This window comes from Daktulosphaira vitifoliae, unplaced genomic scaffold (genome assembly GCF_025091365.1).
Source record: "Daktulosphaira vitifoliae isolate Bord-2020 unplaced genomic scaffold, ASM2509136v1 Scaffold_1, whole genome shotgun sequence".
Lineage (NCBI taxonomy): Eukaryota > Metazoa > Arthropoda > Insecta > Hemiptera > Phylloxeridae > Daktulosphaira > Daktulosphaira vitifoliae.
In genome coordinates, this window is record NW_026099572.1 from 75654891 (window position 1) to 75681958 (window position 27068).

The 27068-nt window shown below is 25.9% G+C and overlaps 1 protein-coding gene across 3 annotated transcripts in view; it reads left to right on the forward strand.

The window, feature by feature from the left end:
* The first annotated feature begins 593 nt into the window (after window positions 1-593).
* The window catches only part of LOC126896771 (lachesin-like), a 107408-nt gene continuing 80933 nt past the window's right edge, over window positions 594-27068 (forward strand). For all 3 annotated transcript variants that reach the window (XR_007701932.1, XM_050669840.1, XM_050669841.1), the window contains exons 1-2: window positions 594-766; window positions 26708-26844. Coding sequence is in view for 2 of the 3 variants with exons in the window: in XM_050669840.1 (XP_050525797.1) it covers window positions 706-766; window positions 26708-26844 (198 nt within the window). In the remaining variant the exon portion in view is untranslated. The remainder of the gene's footprint in view (window positions 767-26707; window positions 26845-27068) is intronic.

The following is a 27068-nucleotide window of genomic DNA, read 5'->3' on the forward strand; positions in this document are numbered from 1 at the left end:
TATATATATAATCTATCACTATATACATTTTTATACAGTTTTAAGATTGAACTTTATTTTTTCTTATTGCACACAATTTTATGACACAAGTTAAATACTTATAAATGTAAGATTTAACATTACAAGATTAATTCAGTTTCTTAGTAAAAAGAATGAAAATAAATTACTAAGATAATATAAATAATTTGAAAAATTGTTAAATGTTACTAAAAATAACTCAGAGTTTAGTAGTGTATAAAACGCAGGGGTTATACTTGGTCCATGATTATGTGCAAACTAATTAAAGAAATGTACATATTATATTAATTATTCGAAATTATTTAAAAATATATAAATTAATTAATTTTAATTTTTGTTGTGATAAAAATAAATATTAATTTTTCAATTATTTAATTTAGCAATTTTAAATTGAATCCACGTAAATGAACGTTTTTTTGAATAAAATAATTATGCTATACATTCAATATTATTTGAACCACATTTTTATGACATGGGGCATTTAAAATGACAATATACGATAGATTTTTGTCTCAAAGGTCACGTTGATCAAGCGCAACGTTCAACTAAAAGAGCGAACAGTTGTAGAAAGCCGGCGCATCTCGCCATTAGTTAGTCATCGGACACGTGCGTTGCCGGTCTCTTGTTCCGTAGAGAGCCCGCGCTCTAATATTACTCATAAACGAATTGTGCCGCATTCGAAAAACAATGACTTGTCATTTGTCGGTAGTTATTATTTTGGCAGTCAACATTTTCATTATTGTAGTAGGTTAGTATTCATTATAAATTTTATCATTTTAACATTCTTTCGAAATAACTTAATTTTAAAAAAAATACTGTAGCACTCAAAAGTTGAACGTTTTGTATACATACATTCGCTTTTAAAGTGTAATAATTATTATAGAAAAATAAAAGTTCTATTAACAAATTAGAATGATACATTATACCAATAGAAAAACCACATGCTCGATAAAGTAATATTTCCATAGTCGTGATTCTTTAAGTTATTATTTACGTTTGAGAACTGCAAATATAAGCATTAAACATTTTTTTTAATTAATTCCAATTAAAAACTTAAACTACAAATTTTTGTTAAACTTTTCAAACTTATTAAAATACAAAGGTCTAATTTTAAGAATCATTTAAATAACTAGTTTAAAGTTATGTTAAATTAAAAATAATAATTTTACTAACTAAATATAAAATATAATAAAGTAGCACGTATTTTTACAAATATTTTAATCGTTTAATTATGTTATTTCAAAAAGACTTATAAAAAATATTGATCAAACAGAGCCATCTTAAAATATTATTGAAACTTTCTAATTGTACACCTCCTAAATTAGCCAAGTAAAAATATTTATCCACATATCTTGAATTTATCTCAAAGTATTTGATCTGATAAATAGTAAAATATCTAAAATTTTCATTTTTTATTCGAGAAGTTTATACTATATCATTTTTAATTTTAATGTGATCATGATAATTATCTGCCCAATTTTAATATGTATTGAACCTATAATAAATTTTAATTACTACTTTTTTTGACCAAGAAAAAATTGGAAATACGATGAAATTTCAGATAAAAATATTATTTTATCTATCAATTCATCATAAATCATTGTGTTAAAATAATCTAATTTTCGAACAAAATAGATAACTGTATTTGATCAGGAAAATAAATAACAACGTGCTCTGGCCTGTAAATAATTGGCTGTCTGTCAACGACTTAAAAATTATTTCATCAAAACAAATTCAGAATACATTTATATTGATTATACAAATGATTTAGTTGATTGAAGGATATTAATGAAACAATAGTTACTCACAGTTCATGTTATCAATTACTGACAGTCACATTTTAATAAAAATTTAGTTTTTTAAATTATAAAATTATCTAGACTTTTGTGTTTTATAAATTTTAAGGCACAAATAATATCCACACATTAAATGAATATTAAACTTGACTTTCAAACTTAATAACTATTTTTAAACTATATTATTATATTTTGAAGTATTTCTTTAGATTTATTTCTTGATTAATATTTAAAATAAACAAATGTAAAAAGTTTCATAAGATTGTTATACAATAAAATGTTTGTTTAAAGAGGTAGCGCGTAGATTTTTTTACAAAATCATTCTCTCGTTTTATAGTGCACTAGGAAAGATTTTAAATAAATAAAATTTACAAATATCATACTAATTTCATTGAATTCAAATTTTACACTTTTAGCCAATTGAAGTATAAATTTAATTGATACGTTTTTTTTTCAGACAACACTTTGCAAACATGAAGTTTTTATGCATTTTTATAATTATATAATTTTTATCTAGGAATGGTTAAGGTTTAACGAATTAAATTTTTTTTTACGATAATGTGTATCTGTACATTATAACAAAAGCATATGACGTGACTAATAAATATTTATCGCAAAAATATTTGCAAGTAAGCTAAATAGAACGCTATTATTTATGTTTTATTATCTTGAAATCCATAAATGTTCCATAAATATGTTTGGAAAATTAAAAAAATAATGTTGTAAACAAAGTTATTGTTAGCTTGATGTAAAACGATACATCGTTTTTTTTAATTCAACTCGTGCATCCGTAACAAAATATTAAAGGCCATTTGAATTTTTGGTTTTCAATTCACATTTGCCTCTATAGTAGAAATTTTAATTAAATTATGAAAAATATTTTATTATAAAAACAAAAATAAAAAATACATTTCCATACCTGTATTTAGACTCAGATAAATTAATAATTATCATTCGAAATATACAAGTTGATTACTATTGTCTTGTGTAATGTTAATTAATCAATATAAATGCATTATGGCTCCATATAATATTATGTAGAGCCATTGTACTCCTGGTACCGGAAGTTTTTTTTTTTTTTTTGTTATAAAAATATTAGCCGAAACATTAATTTATACTTAGAGAAAATATAATATACATAAAAACGTTTATGAAAGCATTTAAAAGTTTTCCTCTCCCTGCAAAAAATAAAATAATAATAATAAAAACAAATTTAAAAAGGCTTAAAAGTAATAAATTATCGCTGCGTAGCTCATTTTTTCATCGAAGTGTTTTTTCACTTTGTGCCGACACGTTGCTGTGAAACCATAACTCTTGGACTAAAGGGAAGCTTCAGTTTACATACCAATATTTATTCATAAACGTTACATGGGCATAAAATGTTTCACATAAAAATATTTAATGAGTTTCAATACTCCTAGGCATCACACACAGTGTTTTTAAGAGAAAAATTTGTAATAAAACATTTTTTTGTACATATTTTAATGTGTATATTTGTATAATTAAATTAATATAATATGACGCTTACGGAAATTTTAAATATATTGTTAAAAATTCCTTAGATACAATATAAATAATAATTTAAACTATTTTAGTTTTAAATTAGTATTAAATTTTAGATAACTAAGTTTCAATAAACTGCGAGATAAATTTTTTTGAACTATAATTACTGTATTATTTGGTTGCATCAGAACGAACCAAATAAAATTATTATTACAAAAGAATAATTTTTTTTAAAGAAATTTTACTTTTGGAAAATTACATGGAATGTGTCTCGGATTCGAGGAAACAATTTACTATTACGCGTGTTACTCGAGACCTGATAGATTTTCCTCTAGTTTAAAGGAAAATTCTTTTGTACAAGAATTCTTCAGTTACATAAATTTCAACAATCGGCTGTTATTATAGACGTGGGGGAAGAGTTGAAATCGCGTGAAAGTCAGCGAAGTATAGAAAGTGGCACATGAATATGGGCACTTGAACGACATACGCTTGTGATAGTAAATAAGTTTTTTTCCTCGTTCAGTCCCGTACCGTGGGATCAGATTTGTTCCCAGATGAACGTTTCGAAGAGTACTAAACCCAAAATATTATAGTAAAATACAGTGAAATTTAACAGACTCAACCCTCATGTCATAAAATCCTTGTTCTGTTTTGAAAACCTGACGATAACTTTCAATGAAATCATTTTATTTTATAAACAAAATTTGTTTTTATGACTTCAGTTTTTCAAGCGTTTTTCATTGATCGACATATATACATGTATATTTTTGTAAATGTTGCTTTCAAGTAGAAATTATAGACTATCCCTAGTTTACATTTACCTATAAAACGCACTAAAGATATTTATTAAAAAATACTTATATTTTCAACGTTATGAACCATCAATATTTTATATAAAATTTTTTATGAAACTCTTTTTAAATCTTATCTTTACTTAATTTTAACAAAACAAAATAATGATACGGCATTTCTTTTACATACATTATTTCAGTTTAATTCAATAGTAAATTATTTACTGTTTATGTAACTTACCCTATTATATTATACATCACTCTTTATCATAAATGTAATCCCTCCCCGAAGACGGCGAATGTATAATTAATGTACATTATATGTTAAGTATTTTCTGAGTTAAGAATGTCTTTAACGTTTTTATTAAGTGTGACGGTGAAATTACAATTCCTCATTATTTATAAATTTTAATGATTCTATTCCTTAGGCCTAAATAAACTAGTTGTATATGAAACATCTTAATTTTATTATTCAATCTATTATTATAGGACATATTAGTTCAGTAACTGTGATCTCGTATAAACAGTTTTCCTATTTATCAAAATGAAAATTTCGTTATATTAAATTTACCGACATATCACACATATAAATAGAATCATAGAGAAACAACGCGGTAAAATAAAAAAACAAAAAATAATTATTTTTTTATTGTTGTAATATGACAGAAACTCTATTTCACATTACTCGATAGAAGTCCATTTAATAGCTGTCTGAGTTGAAAGCCCAGACAAGTATATAAATTATTATGCATTTGTTTTAAAATTTCAGTGCACAACATGCAACAATTACAACGGAAATAAATTTCTGTGAAAACAAACCTTTTGTATGCGGCACGGTGTTCTAGTGAAAATTATTGACGCTTAAGGGGATAATAAAACTGCTTAGCTAATAAAATCTAATGCAAAGGTCTGGAGAGCTAATGCAATCGGAATTATCTACCTGTTGTCGTTATTGTGTTATACGAAAATTTAAAAGAGACGAGTAGCGAGTACACAATTTCAATACTTGTACTAGAAGTTTATGTTTCACTTCGGCTAAGATTATAAAATGCAATAAACTTCTAAGAAAAAACAAAAGGGATTAATATAATTTTGTTTTTTTTTCTCATGAGACAAATAAATGTAAAATTTATATGAAGCACAAATATAATTTATAATTTGCAGTGACACAAAAAAATGTTGAAGTTATTTTTAATTACAGTAATTAAAAATACTCGAATTTTTAATTTATAGAAATAAAATTTTAAAAATATTTATATTATATAAATTATATTTAATTTTTAATAGACTATAAAAAAAAACGACTTTACAACATTGAGCTTTTTTAAATTAAGTAAAAATAAAATCTTAAAGTTTGACATTCTCAAAAAATTGCTTCAGGAAATCTGTAATAAGTATATATGCAACTTTATTACTACTTTTATTGTTTCCTACGCATAGACGGCTATAAATTTATTTTTCAGTGGCATCTGCAAGAAATGTTTCAAGTTTTTGTAAGAAATAAAAATCTACGGCATTTTATTTTAACACAAAGATTATAAAAAATATTATTTTATTAACTTACACTCGAAGCTTTTTGCAGTTTTGAGCTTCAAAGTAAATAAGTATAATTTTAATAATTAGCCCTTTTAAACCTTTAGATATCAAAGTTTCAACTAAATTATTTGTCATAAAAATATATTTTTGTTGTAGTAGTAGATTTAACACAATTAAATACTTCAAATTTTGACAAAATAAAAGAATTTTATGAAATAAAATACATTAAAAATAAGTTTTAAATTGAAGTCAAAATACATTTCATACAAAAATAAAAAAATTATAGTGATAAAGCTACTCTCAATACTTTACATTGGGAAATAGATAAATGTCAACAAAATATCAATTATTATTATTATTATATAATGTCACATTTTATGATAAAATTCAAATCTGCTGTTTAAAATAAGTGGTACCCATTAAAACATGCAGTATAACAGTTTTTTTTTAGACTAACATGACCACTGAGGTACCAAAAACTTTTAAGCCTCTTTTGTTTACGCTATTGTAAAATAATGAATAGTTTATTATTTTTCATTTAAATATTAATTATAAAATGGAGTCGGCCTGGCCTAGTGGTTAAAAACGTATGTTTCAATTGAAAAATTGATTTTTATAAAATGTATATTTTCTTAAAAAGCATGTAACCTATAAAACAAATTTCATTTTTTATAGTGTACTTACAATTTGGAAAATAATTGAATTCGTAACAAGGGTAACATTTATAAAGAATTCATTTTTTTTTTCTTATTAAAGAAAACATTTTGCGGAAAAAAAATAGAAAAAATCTATTAAATTATAAACAGTGTTGATGTTTCTAATATAATAAATAGGAGATAACTATTTTCTTCATATCTCTCATAATGATAGTTTACCACACTATATTAATCAGTTGAAAGCGCAATAGTCTTATCATTAGGATGACTATATGTATAAATTTATAGGATATATAGAAATTCCATCTGAAATACAATTAGGAGATTATAATATACCAATCTATTTGTGGATGAGCAATGAAATTCTTAGCTCGCCTACTAATATTATTCGCCTATTCCGTATTGCGGTATTCTCCCATAACTATTTACATAAATAGCAAAATTATTTTCACTGCTATGTTTGTATTATTTCAAATGAAATTAACTTCAAAGTAAACCCCGTAAAAACTTATCGTACACTTATTTGGCTCCGTTTATATGTATTAGTCAAGTTGTACCGGTAAAAGAAACCCTTTGGCATCGAACAAGTGGCATACAAATAACCTTTCTTTAGTTACTGCAATGACTAAAAGTTTGTTAGAAAAACTTTGCGTTACAGTAGTTTTTACTTAGCCAATTGTCGCATTCATTTACACTTTTTTACGGCCCTTATCGGTAAAAACTCTTTAAAAATACAATGTAACTTTCAAAAAAGTTTTCTAAATATTTGAAATCTAAACAACTAATAAAATAAGCACATCATCATAGTTTTAAGCTTCATCATTTTTCGTTCTGTCGTCATAGCGGAGTGGAATTTAGAGGGGCGGGTGTGAGTGGGTTGCGGCCGACGTCGTGTTATTTACAATATCGGCGGACATCGGTGAATTCCGGTCCGATGACTTTTTGTCATGAGTTGAGTTTGCGGCTCGAGTTATTGTCGCATTTGTAATTATAGTAATGATAAACAACCTACAATGCCGGGTTTTTTAGATACTAAAGATACTATTTAACGTTCATATTATAGTATAGCATTTTACATTTACACTGTCAGTTTAAATTCAGTTGCAATGGAGTTAAAAATCGAAGCCACTTATTAACTATGGAGGCTTCAAATTTCAAAACTTAAAGAGGGTGTACGGAGATGACCTCGCTGTGTAAAAATAAGTGAGTGCTTTTTGATATTGTCTCCTTCAAATTAAATAGTAGAGAGTAATAGTGGTTACAGCCACGGTAAAACTGATAAAAATGTCTTAAATAGAAATATTTTGAGTTAATCTTTGAAAAAAAAAAATGAAGCATCAGATGACATTTCGTGCAAACCAGCAAAACTTATTCACTCGGAATTCAAAAATAGAGATATGCCGACTTTAACAACCAATGATTTATCATTAATTCGACACAATATTCATCTTCCCCGTTTATTTGAGCACCCCCTACTAACAATTCCATCGAAAAATTACACAGCCAACCTCCTGGTAGTGTTTCTTGGGTAACGCTTATATAGGCTGATAACGTACCTTAAAAAAAAAACCTCAACACTAACAACTCACCAACACCGAGAGGGCCAGTGTGCCCTGGGTCTTCACAAAACATCATGTATTTTGTTTTGCTTTATGTTTTTATGATTTAATACTAAAATCAGTGAAATTGAACTACTTGTGAAATTTCTTTTGTGATTTTACACGAATAATGACGAGTATTTCATTTAGTCTTTGTATATTGTAAACATATAACGATTTTATAAATAAACTCGAATGATAATGAACATAAAACAGTTTTAAATAGATTATTAAAGTATTAATATAATTTTTGCGATAACGTCAATAATGATTTAATTAATACATTGACGGAGGGGATATATTCATGTTTACATTTTATAACCCCATAAGTATATTCTTTAAACCATTTTTTCGAATTCGAATGAACGTGAGAGTTATGTAACAAACCGATTAGTGCAATTTTAAATATTTATTATTATCATTTTTAAGTATTAATTCTAATAAAAATATCGAATACGTTTTTCTCAGAAAATTACGACGTCGACAGCGTTGGCACTAATCTCTAGATGCTTATAATTTAGTTATTCTTTAATTATGTACACACATGTGTTTAATATATTTTTAAATATTATTGAAGGTTTATTTTAAATTTGATATCAAGATTAGAGATAGCTATCTTTTTTTTTAATTTTCATAGATCGTGATGAGGGACCACCGAAGTATAGTAATTGTTTACTAATCAATCGTCAATGGTAAAATACATCGATTAATATTTTGAAAATATATTTCATTTATCATTAAAAGGACAAGTAATGTATATAGTTTTGACCAGTTTTAGTTTTATATTGATATTAAGTTATAGAAATCAGTATAACTTTTTGAAAAATGTATTGATATTTGAAACATAGCAACGGGTAATTTCAATTTTTTTATCTGACTATAATCCGGAGTACTTGCGTCCTTTAAAATTAAATTATAAATGTTTTTAAGATATAACTAGCTAATTAGTCAACATGAGTTATAATTCAAAATTACAACTATTTTAATGTAAACGTTATTTTTTACAATCAGAAAAACGTAATCTCTACTATTTGTCTTTAAATTCAACCAAATGGTATATATTTAGCTATTTTTTAAACTTATAATTATTTAAAAAGAAATAATGAATTTTAAGTTTAGGATATCTTGTTACGTATAATTTTTATTTCATTAAATTTATGAAATATTACACATGAAAAAATAATTGAACAATATTCTGAGTGGAGTGAGGAAAATTTTTTTTGAATGGTCCAGGGACCCCACATTCTAAATGCGGCCCTGTGTGATAATTTATTCTACTAAATCGTAACTTGAGTTTTGCTTATTATAAATATACAAAATTAACTACTTGACTTTGTAATAATTATGAAATCACCAATTAAATTTTATCGAATCTAATTAATTAAATCGCAATATTATCTAGAGATATCTAATGACTAATCATGTTCCCTTCCACCATTAGGTAATTTATAACTATATTTGCACCACGCTATTTTTGTTGTATTAAATTATCGATTAAAAATCCTTAAACTAATGACAATATTTTTAATACAGTTAAATATATTGCTTTTACATCTGGTTAGTTTTTGATAAAAACATTACACCAACTTTTATACGTTAAAACATATTGAAATTTCAATCAGTATAAATTTATGTTGTAAAATTTGTTGTGTTATAATGCAATGTAATACGCTTGTTTATACAATTCATGTAACTAAATGTAGAGGGTTTATGTTAACGACAGCAATATAATTGATTTTAGCGTTCTGACGAAACCATCGTCGATTTTATTCAGTTCGTTTGTTTTTTGTGCAAGTATGAAACTATATTTCGGTTATCTATATTAGGAAACATAACCAACATATCTAATTAAATGCTTTAGGCTATTGTAAACATACACTATGAAAACACAATAGGTGTCGAGTCTTCGGCCTATTTTCACTTTAAGAGCGGATTTACAGTTTAAGTATACTACGGTAGATTACCATAGAGAAGATAACTTGAGAGGGCTTGTCCATTAATTAAACACGTATTAAAATGTTAATGTCTCTACCCTTGGGCTATTGTCATTGAACGAAACAATAATAAAAAAACATATAAAAAAAAAACTGTTGTTTCTGCTAGGTTTTTTATTATTCAGGTAAAACCTTTTTCCGCATTTCTACGATTTGTCTCGCCCCTACACGCTGCTACTATTTTTCATTCATTACATGTTGTAGAACGCTAAACACGCAACTTTGGTCAAACCTTAAAGGACAATTTATAATCCTGGGTACTCTATTGCGACGTCTTTATCAACAAAATACACGTTATCTAAGCGTAACAAGTCTAAAAGTGAACAGTATTATATATGACCACAAAATTTGAACTGTAAAACTTTTCAAATGTAAAGAAAGTATTTCTTATTTCTTATAACATTTATTTATTCAAATAAATGTTTTAATACAAAAAAAAAATATACTATATTAATTTTCATTTTTACAAATAAATATTTTTTGTTATTTTTATACAATCTGTTACAATATTTAATAGTTATTACATGTGCTATGAGTACACGTGATAATTTGAACGGTATTCGCTATCCAGTGTGACTTCAAGTGATGGGATTACTCTTTTAGTGCTTGCTATATTACAAAAAACAAGTTCAATTATTTAATGCTTTCATGTGTTAATAAAATATTATAGACATAAGTTTTCATATCACACTATGATTTTTATGAAAGTTCATTCGTCAACGTCGTTAATATTTATTTCGTGTGACTTGATAAAATTTGCCATTTATACTTTTATTAAATAGCATATTGGACTAAATAAATGTATGTTTTATGTGCATTACGACTTAAAGAAATTTAGGATAACGCTACTTACTAATATCGTAATTTAGGAAGTTTACTAGCATTTCCAAAAAAATAATTACTGACCAGTCGTATGTCTAGTAACATATTATTATAATTTGAAATAATATTTTACGATAATTACAAAAAAAAAAAAGTGATTACAAATAATTTATTTTCAAATCCCATGATTATTAAACACCGCCTTGATAATATAAAAATGTTGTGAATTATTTACTTAAAAAATAAATTTTTTCCGAAAGTTTCATCTGACTATTAAAAGTTACTGTGTGATTAATTAATTAAAATGGAATAATTTGATTAAGCGTCGAATGTAAAGATTTCCAAAAGACCAAGATGTTTACCGACTTTATAACTTGTGTATCCGTCTCAGAACTAAAAGCGATAGACTTAACTTAAAACTAGAGTTAACCAACAAATGCATATGTATATTCATCTTATCACATTTTACAGCTATAGCTAATGTCAAACGACATAATTAGTTGGTTATCTATTAGTAGAAACTATTGAATAGAAATTGGTTTTTGGTAATTACTTCACTGGGTGATCTGGGTAAAAATAATAATTAATTAATAGAAAATCGCACTGATATGTTGCGAATTTAGTGAAATATTTTGTTGAAATCCGAAACAAATGTACGTGTTGTTGTATTTCAGTTTGGCACATGATAAAAAACAAAACGCGGTAACAAGCGTTGTAGTATACTGTTAAAATGATTTTACGTATTCGTATGGATTTAAACAGAAATGTTAATTTAATTTACCGGACTGTTGAACAGTATAACTCTGTAGTGTGGATGGCTTGGCCAGTGATAAAACATTACCGGGCAAAGACGTTGGCGTGAAGTTTTGGTATGAATAGAACCACTTCGGGGGAAACAGCTATGTGCTCTAATCTGGATTAAACGACCCTCATTCGCACTCGACAGCGCTGTCGTTGCTATTGCTAAAACAAATGTCACATATAAAACAACGAGTATTTAAGTACGGAACGTTCTCCTCCGGTACGTTGTTTACAATTGGACCTTTTCTTTGCATTTTAAACACAACAGAAACCAAATAAATATTGTATTTTTACGCTGTTTGCGTATCCATTGTTCTTAACGTAACCAGAAGAAAAAACAATAAATATTTTCATTTTTAAACACAAATTTTGGATTCCTTTAAATAAATCATTCTTAAACAAACAACTAGTCAAATTCGTGGCATCCGAAATAATACTAATTTATCCACCACAAACCTGCACTTAAAATGGAATTATACTTTCAAGATATTAAATGTTTCCTAAGTAACTTAAGTGTAAATAAAGCTACAAACAGCCAACCGTAGTATTTGATTACATAAACGCCATTACTCCAAGTTAATTAAAAAGCTACGAACAAGTTCAAATGATGTAAATTTACCTTTTATGTTATCATATTATTGACTATAAATATTTAGAAGTTAGAGCGACATTAAAAATATTCTGAATAATTTACGTTATATATTTTTCTTGTCTATAGTCAAAGTAGTCGAAGATTTATCAAGTTTTGTTTGTACAGTTTATTGCACTTTTTCTTTTCTTATTTTACAACTGCTTTAGTATAACAATTAGTTTAAAAAGTTGATTATATTTTTATTTCCGAAGATATATCGTTTACATTGAACCAATTAATAATTGGTAATTGTTGAATAAGTTACATTTTACTAATTTTTTTTTCAGTATATGCAGCTACAAATAATAACCGTCATAATGATAAATTTATTCTAGTTTAATTTTAATTATTACTGAAAACACCAATTGGAAAGAACTCGACCCATTGCGTAAGTTAGTGAAATTTCAGTTAAGTTGTCAGATCTAAAAAAAAAGAAGTATTTGATGGATAAATCGTTTGTTAAATTTAGATTTTATTTTTTCTCCAATTCGATTACACTTTCAATACATCAATTTACTTTTTCAATTTCATCTCTTCAAAGCAAAAGTCATTTGGTGGCGTGACAAAAACTTTGAATTGTAGTTTGTTTATTGAGGCGTCTAATTCAATTGCGCTGTACTAAAATGAATGTTAAGTCTATATATTTTTATACATATATATAAGTATATTTATAAATATAATACGCAACTTCCAATTTTCAAGAGACGCTAACTAAACAGCCGACTCGCATCTTATTAAAAATTCTATAAACAGGTAAATTTTACTAATATTTACAGGAAACTCGGGAATTTAATTAAATTGATCATTTGGATTCGTTATTTTTTTTTCTCAGATCAGTTATAATTTTTTTTTTAATATCACAACTATTTATATTTAAATAATAATCCATTATTATACAATGTATATGTTCATTTATTTATATTGACATAGCTCATATGCTTAAGACGGCGTATCAAGTATGCAATATAGATGCGTAAATGTAATAAATACATTTCACATTAATAAAAATGATTAAAATTAAGAAATTTAAAACAGTATCTAATTTTTTTAAACATATAAAAATTTCTAACAAAATTTAGGCTATAAGTAATTTAAAATTAAATTAATAAAAATCTGGGTAATTCTTAGAAGGAATTAAAAAAAAATTGTAATAAGCTATTTTACACGGAGTTCTCTTATAATCATGATTATGACTGTACGACTAGTGGTATTAGTACAAGTAACATCTTTATAAAAATAATAATACTGTAATATGAATAAAGTGAGTTACACTCATTTTACTTATATTAATTTTAAAGGCATTGCTAATAAATAAAAGAATTACAAGTAATAGGTATAAATGCATTTATTATTACAATCTGCACCCAACCGGATTATTCTAATTAATTTTGATTTTTATACATGGAATTATCAAAAACCTAAACATTTCATAAAAAGTTAATTAATAAACGAATAAATACTGTAATACTGTAACTAAATATTATCATTTACAAAAAAAAAAAAATGAATTTTAGCTTGAAAGTAAAATATTTTCCAACAAAATTTCTCTCTTGTAATTTAAATGTCTAAAATAGTTTTAATCCAAACCTTGTAAATAATATTATAATCACTGTCAAATAAATTAAATGTTAATAATTTATTATACGTTAAAAAAAAGTTTGTACAGTTTAATATTTTATAATTTTACAGTTGATGTATTATTTTACATAACATAAATTCCAAATTGAATTCTGTTCTGCCTAAATCGTAACTAGCATGCACGGCCAGAGGCAGAATCGTTTCAAAATTAATATTACTTTGAGTTATTTCATAAATAACTAACACGATGTAATATTTTTTGATAAAATAAAATTTAATGGATTCCTGGAAGTAACATAACAGGAGCCACGTCTAAATAATATCTTATCTTGTCGTGTAGCGTTTAAATCGATGAGTAACACAATGACCTAAACCTTGTTCATAGGGTTACGTATAAAAGTTCAGCTTAATAATTAACGACTATTTTTACAATAATATAACTTTTATTAAACACAAATATCGATAGAAGTTATAAAAAAAACTTCTAATTTCTAAAAATACCAAACTGAGGTCAAAGGAAGCGATTGCGTGCATAAATTACTATTTAGAACTGAAGCTATTTAGTAAATCAAAAAGAAAAATGAGCAACATAAGTATAATATACATTATTTACAATCATTATTATTATTATCATTTATTATACATTACCATTATCATTTATTTTAACAAATAATATACAGTGTGGCCCACCACTCACTGACAACTTAAATAACTTTTGATCCAGTTAATATTTTTAGCTGATTTTTTTTTTAAATAATAGTTATACGTTAGGTCTATAGCTATATCTCAATAATTAATTTTTTTACATTTTATTAAAAATATTAATTATTTTTAAATTTTAAATAAAATGTAAAAAAAAAATCTAAGATAGCTATTTTGTAGAGTAGAATTTAAGAAAAATTTTAGTAAAAAAATATCTTATTAATATTCAGTAGTAAATATTCTGTAGCGTTTTGAAGTTTGTGAAAATTTGAATTTTCATGTACTATTTTACGGTATTAAACATTGAAATACGTATTGAGAAAAGGACAGAAGAAAACGCTATCTTTTCAATATACTTTTGAATGAGAGTGATAAGTAATAATTGCCTTATCTAATTTCTTATCATGGTATTAATGCCAAGTTTGTAATGTATACACACTATCATCATATGTATACACAGTAATCATGAAAAGATAGCGTTTTCTTCTGTCCTTTTCTCAATACGTATTTCAATGTTTAATACCGTAAAATAGTACATGAAAATTCAAATTTTCACAAACTTCAAAACGCTACAGAATATTTACTACTGAATATTATTAAGATATTTTTTTACTAAAATTTTTCTTAAATTCTACTCTACAAAATAGCTATCTTAGATTTTTTTTTTACATTTTATTTAAAATTTAAAAATAATTAATATTTTTAATAAAATGTAAAAAAATTAATTATTGAGATATAGCTATAGACCTAACGTATAACTATTATTTAAAAAAAAAATCAGCTAAAAATATTAACTGGATCAAAAGTTATTTAAGTTGTCAGTGAGTGGTGGGCCACCCTGTATATTTAAGGCATTTACTTCGTTAGTAATTAAAATATTCTTAAAAAAACCTGGTTACAAAAGTGCTTATTAATTAAATAGTTTAATTCTTAAAATGTTTTGAATATTGATAGATTCCCATCTGCAGATGGTTGGAGTTATCATTAAGTGAATAAATTAAATTTTGAAAGTGTATACACTTACAACATTTTTGTCGTGGCGGATTTTAAAAACACCTACTCGCATCTATTTAAATAATTGCTAAACTAAAGGGTTGTTGTTGTTATATTAGTGTTATATGATTCAAGGCAATTAAACAAGAAATAAATTATGGCCGTGGTGGTCACGAGAGTGAACAAATTGAAAATTAACGATGTTTTTTATGAGAAAAACTTGTTTAATATTTTTAACTGTGTCCTATATTAAATAACATTTGAAATACATCAAAAATAAAGAACGACCATATTATTCACTTTAAAAAATAACTAACAAGTACCGCTAATATGTGATTTACATGTTTTTTCGGTAGGCGTACATCTGTTAAAAGTATCAAATATTTGTAATATTACAAATCATTTTTGTCTAGTATTACAACTTAATTTCATAGTGAAAAATTGATGTGGTTTATCATGAATGTGACAAAATCTTTTCCAAACATTAAATATTTTTTATAGGTTTACGTGAGTGAGTAGAGTAATGTTGGTATATGAATGGTGCACGACGATTTGAGGTTGAGAAATGCAAGGAAAACTGTAGAGAAGAAAGGTAGCAATTTATCGTCTCGGACAAACCCGAGTCTTCAGTACAAATCTTGGGTTTGATCTAAAACGGTAGTCGTAGAAACCGGAAACGGAGAACAAAGGCAGGGAAGTGCTTTTAAAGAATAAAAAAGGAGCGTCGACTGCTGAAGAAAATCAGCTTTACCCCAACTCCACCTGGAATTAGCTTCATTAATCGCCCAATAAAATGCGCTGTCAGCAAACGCGTACAAATACACACAAACAACAATGACGATGGCCTTCTCCTATATAACAGCCGTACGGAAAATGACTAAATATTTATCACTCTGAACGCACACGTTTGTTTTAACACCCAAAGAGCCCTTTGAGTATTTGACCAACAACCTTACTGGCTTCTTCTTATCAGATTTATATATTTGAAACATACCAACACATATTTTTCATGCCTCTAGCAAAGATGCGATTCTTTATTTTTTCTCGCTAAATGCTTTTCTTTAAATTTACAAATAATAAGTAAAAATCAATACTTTGTTTTGAAATATTTTTTTACAACTACTAAAACAAAAAGAAAAATTACAAAAATCTATGACTTTTTTAATTAACTTCATTCTTATACAAAATGTAGTGACCGAGTGATAATGTTTGGAATATATGTATTGAGTCATAATAGTTGTACAACTACTAAATGACAAATATGCTCTATACCTTTGACCAGAAAATTCTTAATGTTGTTGTACTGCAGTATAACTGTTATATTCGGTCGATTAATCATGAAACCAGCGACACTTCTAATGTTTGCACGAACGTCATAACTGCCATTTGTTTTCACATCTTTTAAAACTTTTAAAGTGGTATAATAATAAGTTTAGAACATTTAGGCGCGTCGAGGTCAAAATTAAGTATAATTTTCATTGCGATTCCGGTTAATGTAATAGTTTAATATGATATTATTAAATTCCTTAGTAGGCGTTTTCTATTCTTTTAATTCCATTCCATGCACAAAGGGTATAATAATTTTTAACTTAACTTAATAACAATGCATTATTCAGTGACATGAAAGTTTTTGAATGACATGCAGTTAAATTGTGTTCGTTTTCATACCTATAATTGCGTGCATTTAAAGTCATTAAAAACTTACATCACTATGGAACTTACAGTATTTTAAATAATGGGCATAAAGTGTTAAGTAGGAGGATAATATTCATGTATTAGAGAAAAATACTAAAGAAAAATTTTTTACAAAAAGATTATTTTAGAATCTATAAAAAAAATTTTAAACAAACATTTTATTTTTGGACAAAATTTTATATAATTTAATTACATGATGATTCAATAGCTACAGAATTATAAAAATTATTAAAATTTCATAAATCTTGTCAACAAGACAATTACATAATTCTGAACTATGTTTCAACAAAACCATTTAGTAACCTTACAACACTGAAACACTTAAGAGGTACCAAACACATTATAACTTAAGATTTGTCGAGCCAGTTTAATGGCATTTATAAAGTATGTTAACACAATTTAGTTATGGCATAAGACATTAAGCTACCGATTCAACTTAAACAAATAACAGCTTTATTCCTCATAATAATGTTGTGATTTCATTAATAGCAGAATCCAGTTTTACAACACTTTTTATCGTAAAAACACAAAATCTAAATAAAACCCATTAGAAAAAAAATCCAATTAAAAAGTTAGACTTTTAAAACTAAAAAGAGTATAATTAGTTTTTATAATTTTTGAAAAAATAAGAAACATATTATTCTAACACATAGGTTACAAATAAACAAAAAATCAATTCATACATTACAATCACTGTGCAGAATATGATCATTGGATGTTACTAAAAAATATTATCTTGAATTCTGAAGCACATTACAGAAACATAATATTCCATTTCACTGGTGAAGTATTCATAAATTATTAACTAGTGATGTATTATAAATTGTTACATGGATGTATTTTAAAGATTGTTCGCTATGACATATTATAACGTAATCAATGTATTGAAAACGTTCATTACGTTAATGTTATTTAATAGTGTTAAAAATGTCTTTTATTTATACCATTTGTTAAAATTTAAAATAAGATCCAATTAAATTGAGTTTTAGAAAATAATGTCCAGGAGTCATCCTGGTTTAGTAGGTAGAAAAGTATGTTCCTGTGCACGGAATCTCTAATTTGATCGCCAGGGTGCCGACAAAATTTTTCTTGTAATTTTCTCATGGATGGTCTTTGGTGCTAGCCGTTCCATCTATTATTGGCCTAGCTAAGAACCCTAACATGTTAAAGAAGTCCATCACTCTCTACAACATATTAAGTTTGAAAAATAGAAGGAGTAAAAGTGACCATCATCAATGATGTTATTTAATAACAATTGACTTATAAGTTTATATAAAATAATTTATATAGTTTTTAAAATATTTTAAATAATTATAAAATTTATAGATATTGAAAAATTAAATTACACAAAATAACAAAAGATTTACAACAATTTTATGGTGTCGTTAAGTATAGATGACATATAGACATTGTAACGGCTTAATTCTTTTCTAATTAAATAAAGACACATTTATACTTTATATTATTTAATAGTACATCTACAATGTAAGTACATAATTACACATCGTTATATAAATAAGCACCTACAATTTTGCTAAGGATTGATTTCATAAACAAATTTTAAGGGTAACACAGTGTTTTCATTAATAATACTACATGGATATAACAATCTTATTAAAACACAATATAAAAAAGAAATGGCTATATATTGTTTTTTACATATTTGATTTCAAATACAACAATTTCTCTGTATAATGAAAACCATCGAAATTTCTGGGAAGCCGAACAACTTAAATGATGCTTGTTATAATCAAAATGTAAAGAATAAAAGTAATATATGGGGGTATATCGACCAATCTGGGGTGTTTGGGATTTTTGGACAATTGATGAGCATAGAGGTTCTATCGAGGTTGTAGAGTCCGAGGGTTTAGAACAATAAAGACAAGTGGATATAAAAAAAAAAAAGGTGTTATTCTCTATTGAGGTGTAATAATATAATTAACTAGCATTATAAATATGACGTTGGGGTATTCTTAAAGTGGTCTGTGGCTTCCTTTCTGACAGCCAGTTGAAATGTCAGAACAAGTTAATTATTAATGATTATTTGAAGATGATTCCTCACAGAGTTATTCTTGCAATAGCCAGAGGCCTCCTGTCTTATACCCAGTCGAAGTGATTGATTTAAATTGGTGGATATGGGATATATTGATTTATTATTCTTTACGCAGATTATTAATTTTATAGAGATAGAACAAATTAAATTTTTCATCACTATGAAAAATAAGTAAGGGCTTAAAGTACCTAGGACCTAGCTGAACTCTTACTCTTACCCTAAAATCTTCTGTTACTCACACATTTTACCATGGTACAACTGCCATCATACATATCCTCTGATATATTAATGTTCCTTTTCTCATTAATTAACACTTTCAAATCTCTTTCGGTACTTTATCATACACTTTCTTCAAATTTATAAATACCACATACAGCTTTTTTCCCCTATAATTTTCTATTAGTTGTCTCACACTAAATAATGACTCTATTGTTGACTTACCAGCCATAAATCCGAACTGGTTTTTGGATACCGATATTTCATTTCTTATTCTCTTATCTATTACCATTTTCCAAATTTTCATACTATGATTCATAAGTTTTATTCTTCTATAATTTCCACACATGTGTGTACATCCTGAGCGCTAATTGCGTATTCGTAATCATTTTTAATTCAAAATTCCGTTTAAATATACTAATATTCACACGAATGAAGATATCAAAGATATATCTTATAACAAAGTTTTTTTGACACAAATGACGGATTAGTAATATACACAAAAATATGCCGATGACAACACGGGACTGTTTCTTGTCATAATAAAATGTATGCGAACGTGTCGAATACTAATAGTAAAAAATGAGATTCGATAAACAATCGAACGCTAATGTTCAAGGGACTGTAAGGCCTTTTTATGGTATATGAAATACCACTCAACCTAACAATATTGTTGTCAGTACCTTTTAGTGAAAATATTCTTATTGTGAAAAAACTAGACATTACATAATTGTTATTTTAAGATAAGGCTCATGATTAATAATGATTGAGTTGATATGTATACAATTAATATATGTAATAACATAAGTATTATGACAGATAATAAATTTCTTATAAATAACATTATTTAAGTTAATTTTATATTAAATATTAGATTATCTGATTAAACATAGGTTTTAAGACTAAACTTAGCCTAAGCTTAAGGTTTTAAGTCTAATCTGTGACTTAATCTATAAAATAAAATTTTGTTTTCATTCTGTCCTTTAACGTGTTGTTGGATTTCATTTTAACAAATATTTTTACTAACTATTTATGAATAGTTAAAATATTAATTAAGATCTTAACGTTTCAATTGAACCATTGTTCTAATAAGTTACATAGTTTTTATCGCCAAAATTTTTATTAAAATGATTTATTACAATAGAAATAAATGAAAAAAGCTAATTTAATAAAATTTTGAACTATGCTCATAAATTACTGTTAATAGTAATTATATAAGTTCTTGATAACGTTTGAATCTAAACAAGACTATTTATTAAATCCTTATAAAATTTCCTGATTCATGATGTTAATTTAAATTAACAAAAACTAGATAATTTGAATGTTTTAAAGCTTTCAAATATTGTTTTATTATTTAGAATATTTATAGATATATCCCTGTATTCAGTTGTGCTGGCGTTAAGAACTCATTTTAGGAGCGATATTTACATTTTAGAAGCTGTAACTACACTGAGGGCTTAGAATGTGTTCTGTTTGTTTTTATATAATTAATCGGTTGATAACTGATAACGTCAATATGAATATTTTGTGTTGTTGTTGATACTGACTGACTGCTTGTTATTGATGTTATTTTGACCTATGTTTAGTTTTGTTGATGTTTTCGATATTCTTGACATTTTATAATTCCTTTACTACAGCAGTAATTTCCAGATAATACGAATATGACTTTTTCACACATTCTGTTCTTTATTATTTGGTTGTCTTTTTTTTTGTTATATACATAACATTTCTTATTAATTTTCCATCCGTCTTTTTTACAGATTATTATAATTTTCTAGGCAATATCATATGCCTCTTTATCATTCCTCATACATGGAAAATACTACCAAGGGTAGTAAAAATTCACAATAACAGTAGCAGTAGTACAGTATAGTAATCAAAAATAGTAGAAATAAAATTAAAATTGACTAAGTTATGTTTTTAATAAATAAGCTCATTTTAGTAAATAGATGTACAAGGATGATGAATTCTGAAACGAGTTTGAAACTTTAGCACAAAACTAAAGACATAGATTTATCTGTATATTTTCTAAATAATATATAACTTGATAATATAGTAACAATTAGGGCTATCTGACAAGCTACCGTATACGTTTTTCATTTTTAGATAATATTTACTAATTTTTATAAAACATTAATCAATCGTGTATATTTTTAATGAATTACTTAACACAAACTTAGCAAAGAATATATTTCATTCAAATTGTTTTGACTGAATTTTATGTATTAAAATGAAATTATGTATTTATTATTAATTATTTAATAATTTGAAAAAGCTTACACTACTATATTGATCTGTGCTAAAAAGGAATCCGTTCCAAAAATAACGAGTAGGAACGAAGCTAAGAAATACTTCCCTTAATAATTAAGAAAGATAGAACGTGAACAAATTCATCTTTATGAGAAACATGAATGAAATTTATAATTCCTTTAAATTATAGGGTTTCTTTTTCTCTGTATTTTAGATAAAAATGTACTGTTACATTGACCAATAACAATATTTTTTGTTTTGAAATCTGACTATTCCAATTATAAAAATATTTCTATTATATCTCCATTATATTATCAATATTTTATAATTTAAATATACAACTCTGATATTGATAAACTTTTCAATAATTATACTAAAAATATAATATCAGGAAAGCACAGAATCATAAGTACGATCTGGGGGTTTAGATGGAGATTAACTCCTTTATTCAGTTGCAGCTCTCCTACAAAAAAAAAATAATTATACAAATTACATGTTAATTTTTAGAAATGAGAAAAATTAAGCTAGATCCACCAAACATTTTGTTTAAATTGCATCTAAACACAAGCTTATTAAAATATAATTTATACTTTTAAACTATGATTATAGTATTAATATAATAGTAATAGCAGGGTTTTAAATATTTTTTTCAAGAAAAAAAGGAACAAGTTTTTTTTAGAGAAATTGGAACGAGTTCTGTTTAAAAAAGAATTTAACCAAAACTACTATTTATATATATATATATATTATGAAAAGCAACACTTAAATCCTTAGAAACCAATATTAAAAGGTATTTAAATCTGTGGTATTAATATCGCTATTTGATTTTACTTTTATTTATAAAAAGTTCATAAAATAAATTCATGTGACAATAAGATAAACAAAGTAATGTTTTATTCGTTAATAAATTTGCAAGTTTCTATTTAACTTTGTTCGGAGTCATTAAAATTTTGTAACTACTTATGAACCTTCAATTTTAAATATAGACGTTATAAGATGCTGTCTTATCTTTTATGAGTAGTTTACACAGTATTAATAGACATTTTATAGCATGTCGTTATTAACTTTTATTTAATTTTCATTAAATAAATAAATAAATTTATAGTAATTTGCGTGTTTTTGTTTGGTCTTTAGCGTTTTAATTGATGGTTAACAGTATTTTTGTCAACTATTTTTCAAATACTATATTTAGTCTCTGGGTATTTACTCATAAACGTCACCGAACTGCGGTTGTGTAGTAATAAAACCCAGGGTATTAAAAAATGTTGTTCTTTTTATACCCGTAATTCGCATTGGGGTGAGAAATAAATTTAAAACTCGGACCTCTGGTCGTAAAGCGTGCATAGCGGTAATCGAATGTGGTGCCCCGCTCGGTAACTGCTTTGAAGCCGGTGGCCCGTGTAAAAAGTAGGTACACGTTGTTTTAAGTATGATAATAACAGTAATAGCACCGAGATGAAAAAAAAATACAAGTCGCTGTCGCTGTCATTTTTATTTTGCACAAGTCGTTAATGAGAAGCAATCTTTTTCGACGACCCTTCGGGCGTCCTACTGCATGGCAGAATTTAACTTTGGAAGTACCCCACTATCGTCTTCAACCTAAAGCATTGTGCAAATTTCTATGACAATTCCAGTAGCGGCCGAATCATTGTATAATAAACCGGCTTCGGAGAACTAGAAGACGTGACACGAGTACAGATCCCCTTTTTTACGGACCGGAAAACCTATTAACATTTTCGAAATGACCGTTTAGCTTTTCCACGTCTATTTTACTTCGTTCCGTTTGCGTTTTACTGTGATCGCATATATACGAATAATGATAACTATGTTGAGCAGCGGTATTGTTTTTTTTTCTTTCTTGGTGTTCTGTACCGCCAGATCAGCAATATTCAAATTTCTCTTTTGTCGTCAACTTCCGCCAATTTACACCTTAAAGACACATAATGCATAATAAATCCCATTAAAAACAATTTCTTCAGAAAACGTTCAGTTTTCAACAATAAATAATAATATTTTTATTGTTGTTCAAGAAACATTACAGATGTATAAATATTATAATTACAATATGAAAATAAAACAATAGATAATCTACACAAAAAACAAAGCTTGTAACAGGGTATAGAAATGTATACATCAACGAAAACAATAATAAAATATATTCATAGTATTAATTAAAATTAAAAAAATATTGTAAGCAATCAAAATGTTTTTAAGATGAATTAAATATTTACTTCATTTAAATTAAGATTCTTTAAAAACTTAAAAAATGAAAATTTATTATTGAAAATTTCCAAGTTTATATTCAATTTAATATCTATAATTTAGAGCTTTTAAGTCCAAAGCTTTTTTGCGTTACAGACATATTTAAACTAACATTACATTTAGGCCTAGTAAAATAATTATAATCCGGACTAACATTGCATAAATCAAAATTAAAAACATATTCTGAAACATATAAACCATTTACATTCCTTAGTTTTAAAATACAACATAAATTACTTATTTATAAGTGAAAAGGATAATTTAAAATAAATCTTAAAATTGAAATCACAGTAAATTTTAAGATTGTCAATTATCTATTAGAAGCATTTTCCTAAAAAGTAATACCCTAATTGACTATTGACTGAACTAGGGCAAGGTATGAAGTTTACACTTCTTAAACATATATACGCACAATGTTATTTAATAGCTTAAAATTATAAAATGATTTTCTAATTCTAGAATCAATATGGCTTATTTGTGAATCCTATCTTAAATTAGAATTGAAAATGATCCTTAAATATTTCATTTTACTTACATGTTCAATATTGTTACATAAATATTTATTCCATATAAAACAATTATTATTATGAATAATTAATAGTTCCAGATTCCAGATAAACCGATATTATAAATTCTAAAATAATTATACATTTTTATTGATATTAGGTTCCGTAAAATTGTTATCAAACCATATTTTCAATCTATTAAGTGTTCAAAAAGCTTTGTTTGAAACAATATTATTAGTTTCTCCAGAGATTCTCCAGTTACTAAAACCAAAGTATCATCAGTATATGATCTTATTTAAGCTTCCAAGTCTAATCCAAACATTTCATTGGCATGAGTCAGAAATAGTAAAGTACTTAAAACAATTACCTGTGGTATTCCATATTTAGTCTCGATAAACTTATTAGTTATTTCATCTACTTTTACATTTTGAAAACGTCCTAATATAAAGATATGAATAGATCTAGAACATTAACACGTATTTTAGCAAATTCTAACTATTTGATTAAAATTAAATGGTAAAACTAAATCAAGGGCTTTTTAATGTCAATTAATATACCAATAACTTTTCCAGAACTAACCAATTATCTTGATGACATACTGGTTTAGCTATCGTTTTGACTGTGAAGAAATTTTCTTTTTAAGATCTCTGCTATCAATTTAAAATTTATTTATATATTTTTTATTTTATTTATGTACTATGATTATTTTCCAATTTCTAAGTATCAATGAGTATATTGGTTGGGTTTATTTTTAATACAATATTTAATTATTTATCAATCATTTTTCTTAGAGAATCAGCTATACTTTTTACAACCAACAGTTTTGTTTAAATTGGGTTCAGTGAGATATAACTTTGTATATGTAGGTCAGACTTCTAATTAGTTAAACTGTAAAGGATAATTACATAGTAGTAACACGTGGAATAAAAACGTTCACGAAAAAAGAAATGAAAGAAGTATTGTCATGTATAGTTATATAATTATATATAGTAATTACTAAGGTATTTTTTTAATTATTGTTCTTGCATGATCAATTTAATTCTTCACATTATAGGAGTTTTTTTACGATACAATGCATTTAGTACGTTTTGAGTTATAATAATGATGAAAAAAAATACACAATAATTTAAATACTTGAATCACTTATTTGAAAAACGATGCAAGTCAACAAAATTTGAAAATTATCAAGTTTCCGAGGGCAGTGTGTTTTATTAGTACGGACAATTCATTTTTGAAAATTAAATTTGACTCATTAAATTTGAAAGTTTTAAAATATGTTTAAACACTTCTGGAAGAATACATGTACATAAAAATAAACATGTAATAATAAATATTCTAAATATAAACTTACTTTAATCATTTGTGCATTTATATATCGCAAAACGTTATTGTAGAATGGACGGAAATCAGAGCTTTCAAACCTTATCTCTTAAGTTAAAATAAAGTCATTTTTTATTTTTTTGCACTAATTCGTTGTAAATCATCGAATATTTTCTTTTAGTCATTTCAGTTTAAACGTAACACACTAAGAGTAGCTTAATAAAAATGTTTTCTATTTTATACTAGTTTAATATTCTGGACTTGCGTCGTGTCGTAAATAAATTCACTTATTGTTACCTTCAAATGTGTATGTCTCAGAAAAATGTAAATTTTTGCCGCTCAAAGCATCACAGTTTAAATGTTTACTTATTAAATGTAATAATTAAAATATAAATAAAACCAAATTACCTACTAATTCGATATTTTTTAAATAAAATTTAATACCAACGTAAAATGCGCCTAAAATGGCCACTACCAAATTTATTTCTTAGACTTCCGGTAACTTGAATAAATAAAATTGGAGATGTGACCTAGACGAATAAAAGATAACTAATTATTTATTTTTCTATTTTTGATTTAATATACGCTCTAAAGTTAAATTTGGGAGTAACCAACAACTTAAGTCAAATTTGCAACATTAATTTTAAATAAAATAATTTAAAAACATTATACGTTATAAATATTAGGAATTTCTTACCATACATTTACAAAGTTACAAAGCTGATTAGACTATGTAATTAAGTTGTAGTTTAACTTTTACGGTGCACTATTCAGTTAAAATTGAAAGAATGTTTAATTTATTCAAATTCAAGTGTATTTAATGCAATTTTGTTAATTGAACTGGCTCATTGCCTGATGACGACAATGTTTCAGTTGTATTGTTATTCATGTCTTTCTAGTATGCTTAGCATATTTTTTCATTTTATATGTACTAATTTACAAATAGTTTATCTCTAGTAAATTTTCATTAATGAATTTAATTATAGGATCAAAATTACCAGACATCAAGACAGATGTTATGAAAATATATCCTAAATTTAATGGAACTGTAGAAAACGTCACAGCCACAGTAGGCCGAAGAGCCACACTATCCTGTACAATTGAAAATCTTGGAGCACATAAGGTATGTATTTCAGAAAAAATAACGCAATTTTTTAAAATAATGTTAATAAAAATTTTATAATAGATATTCTAAGAATATTTCAAAATTTTATTTAAACTTATAATATTTATTAATCCCAGAAAACTGATTGCGGCGAAATTATAGCTAAAAATTGTTATTAATATATTTATGTTATGTATAATATATTTTATAATAATAAACTTAAAACATTCATATGAAGAAGG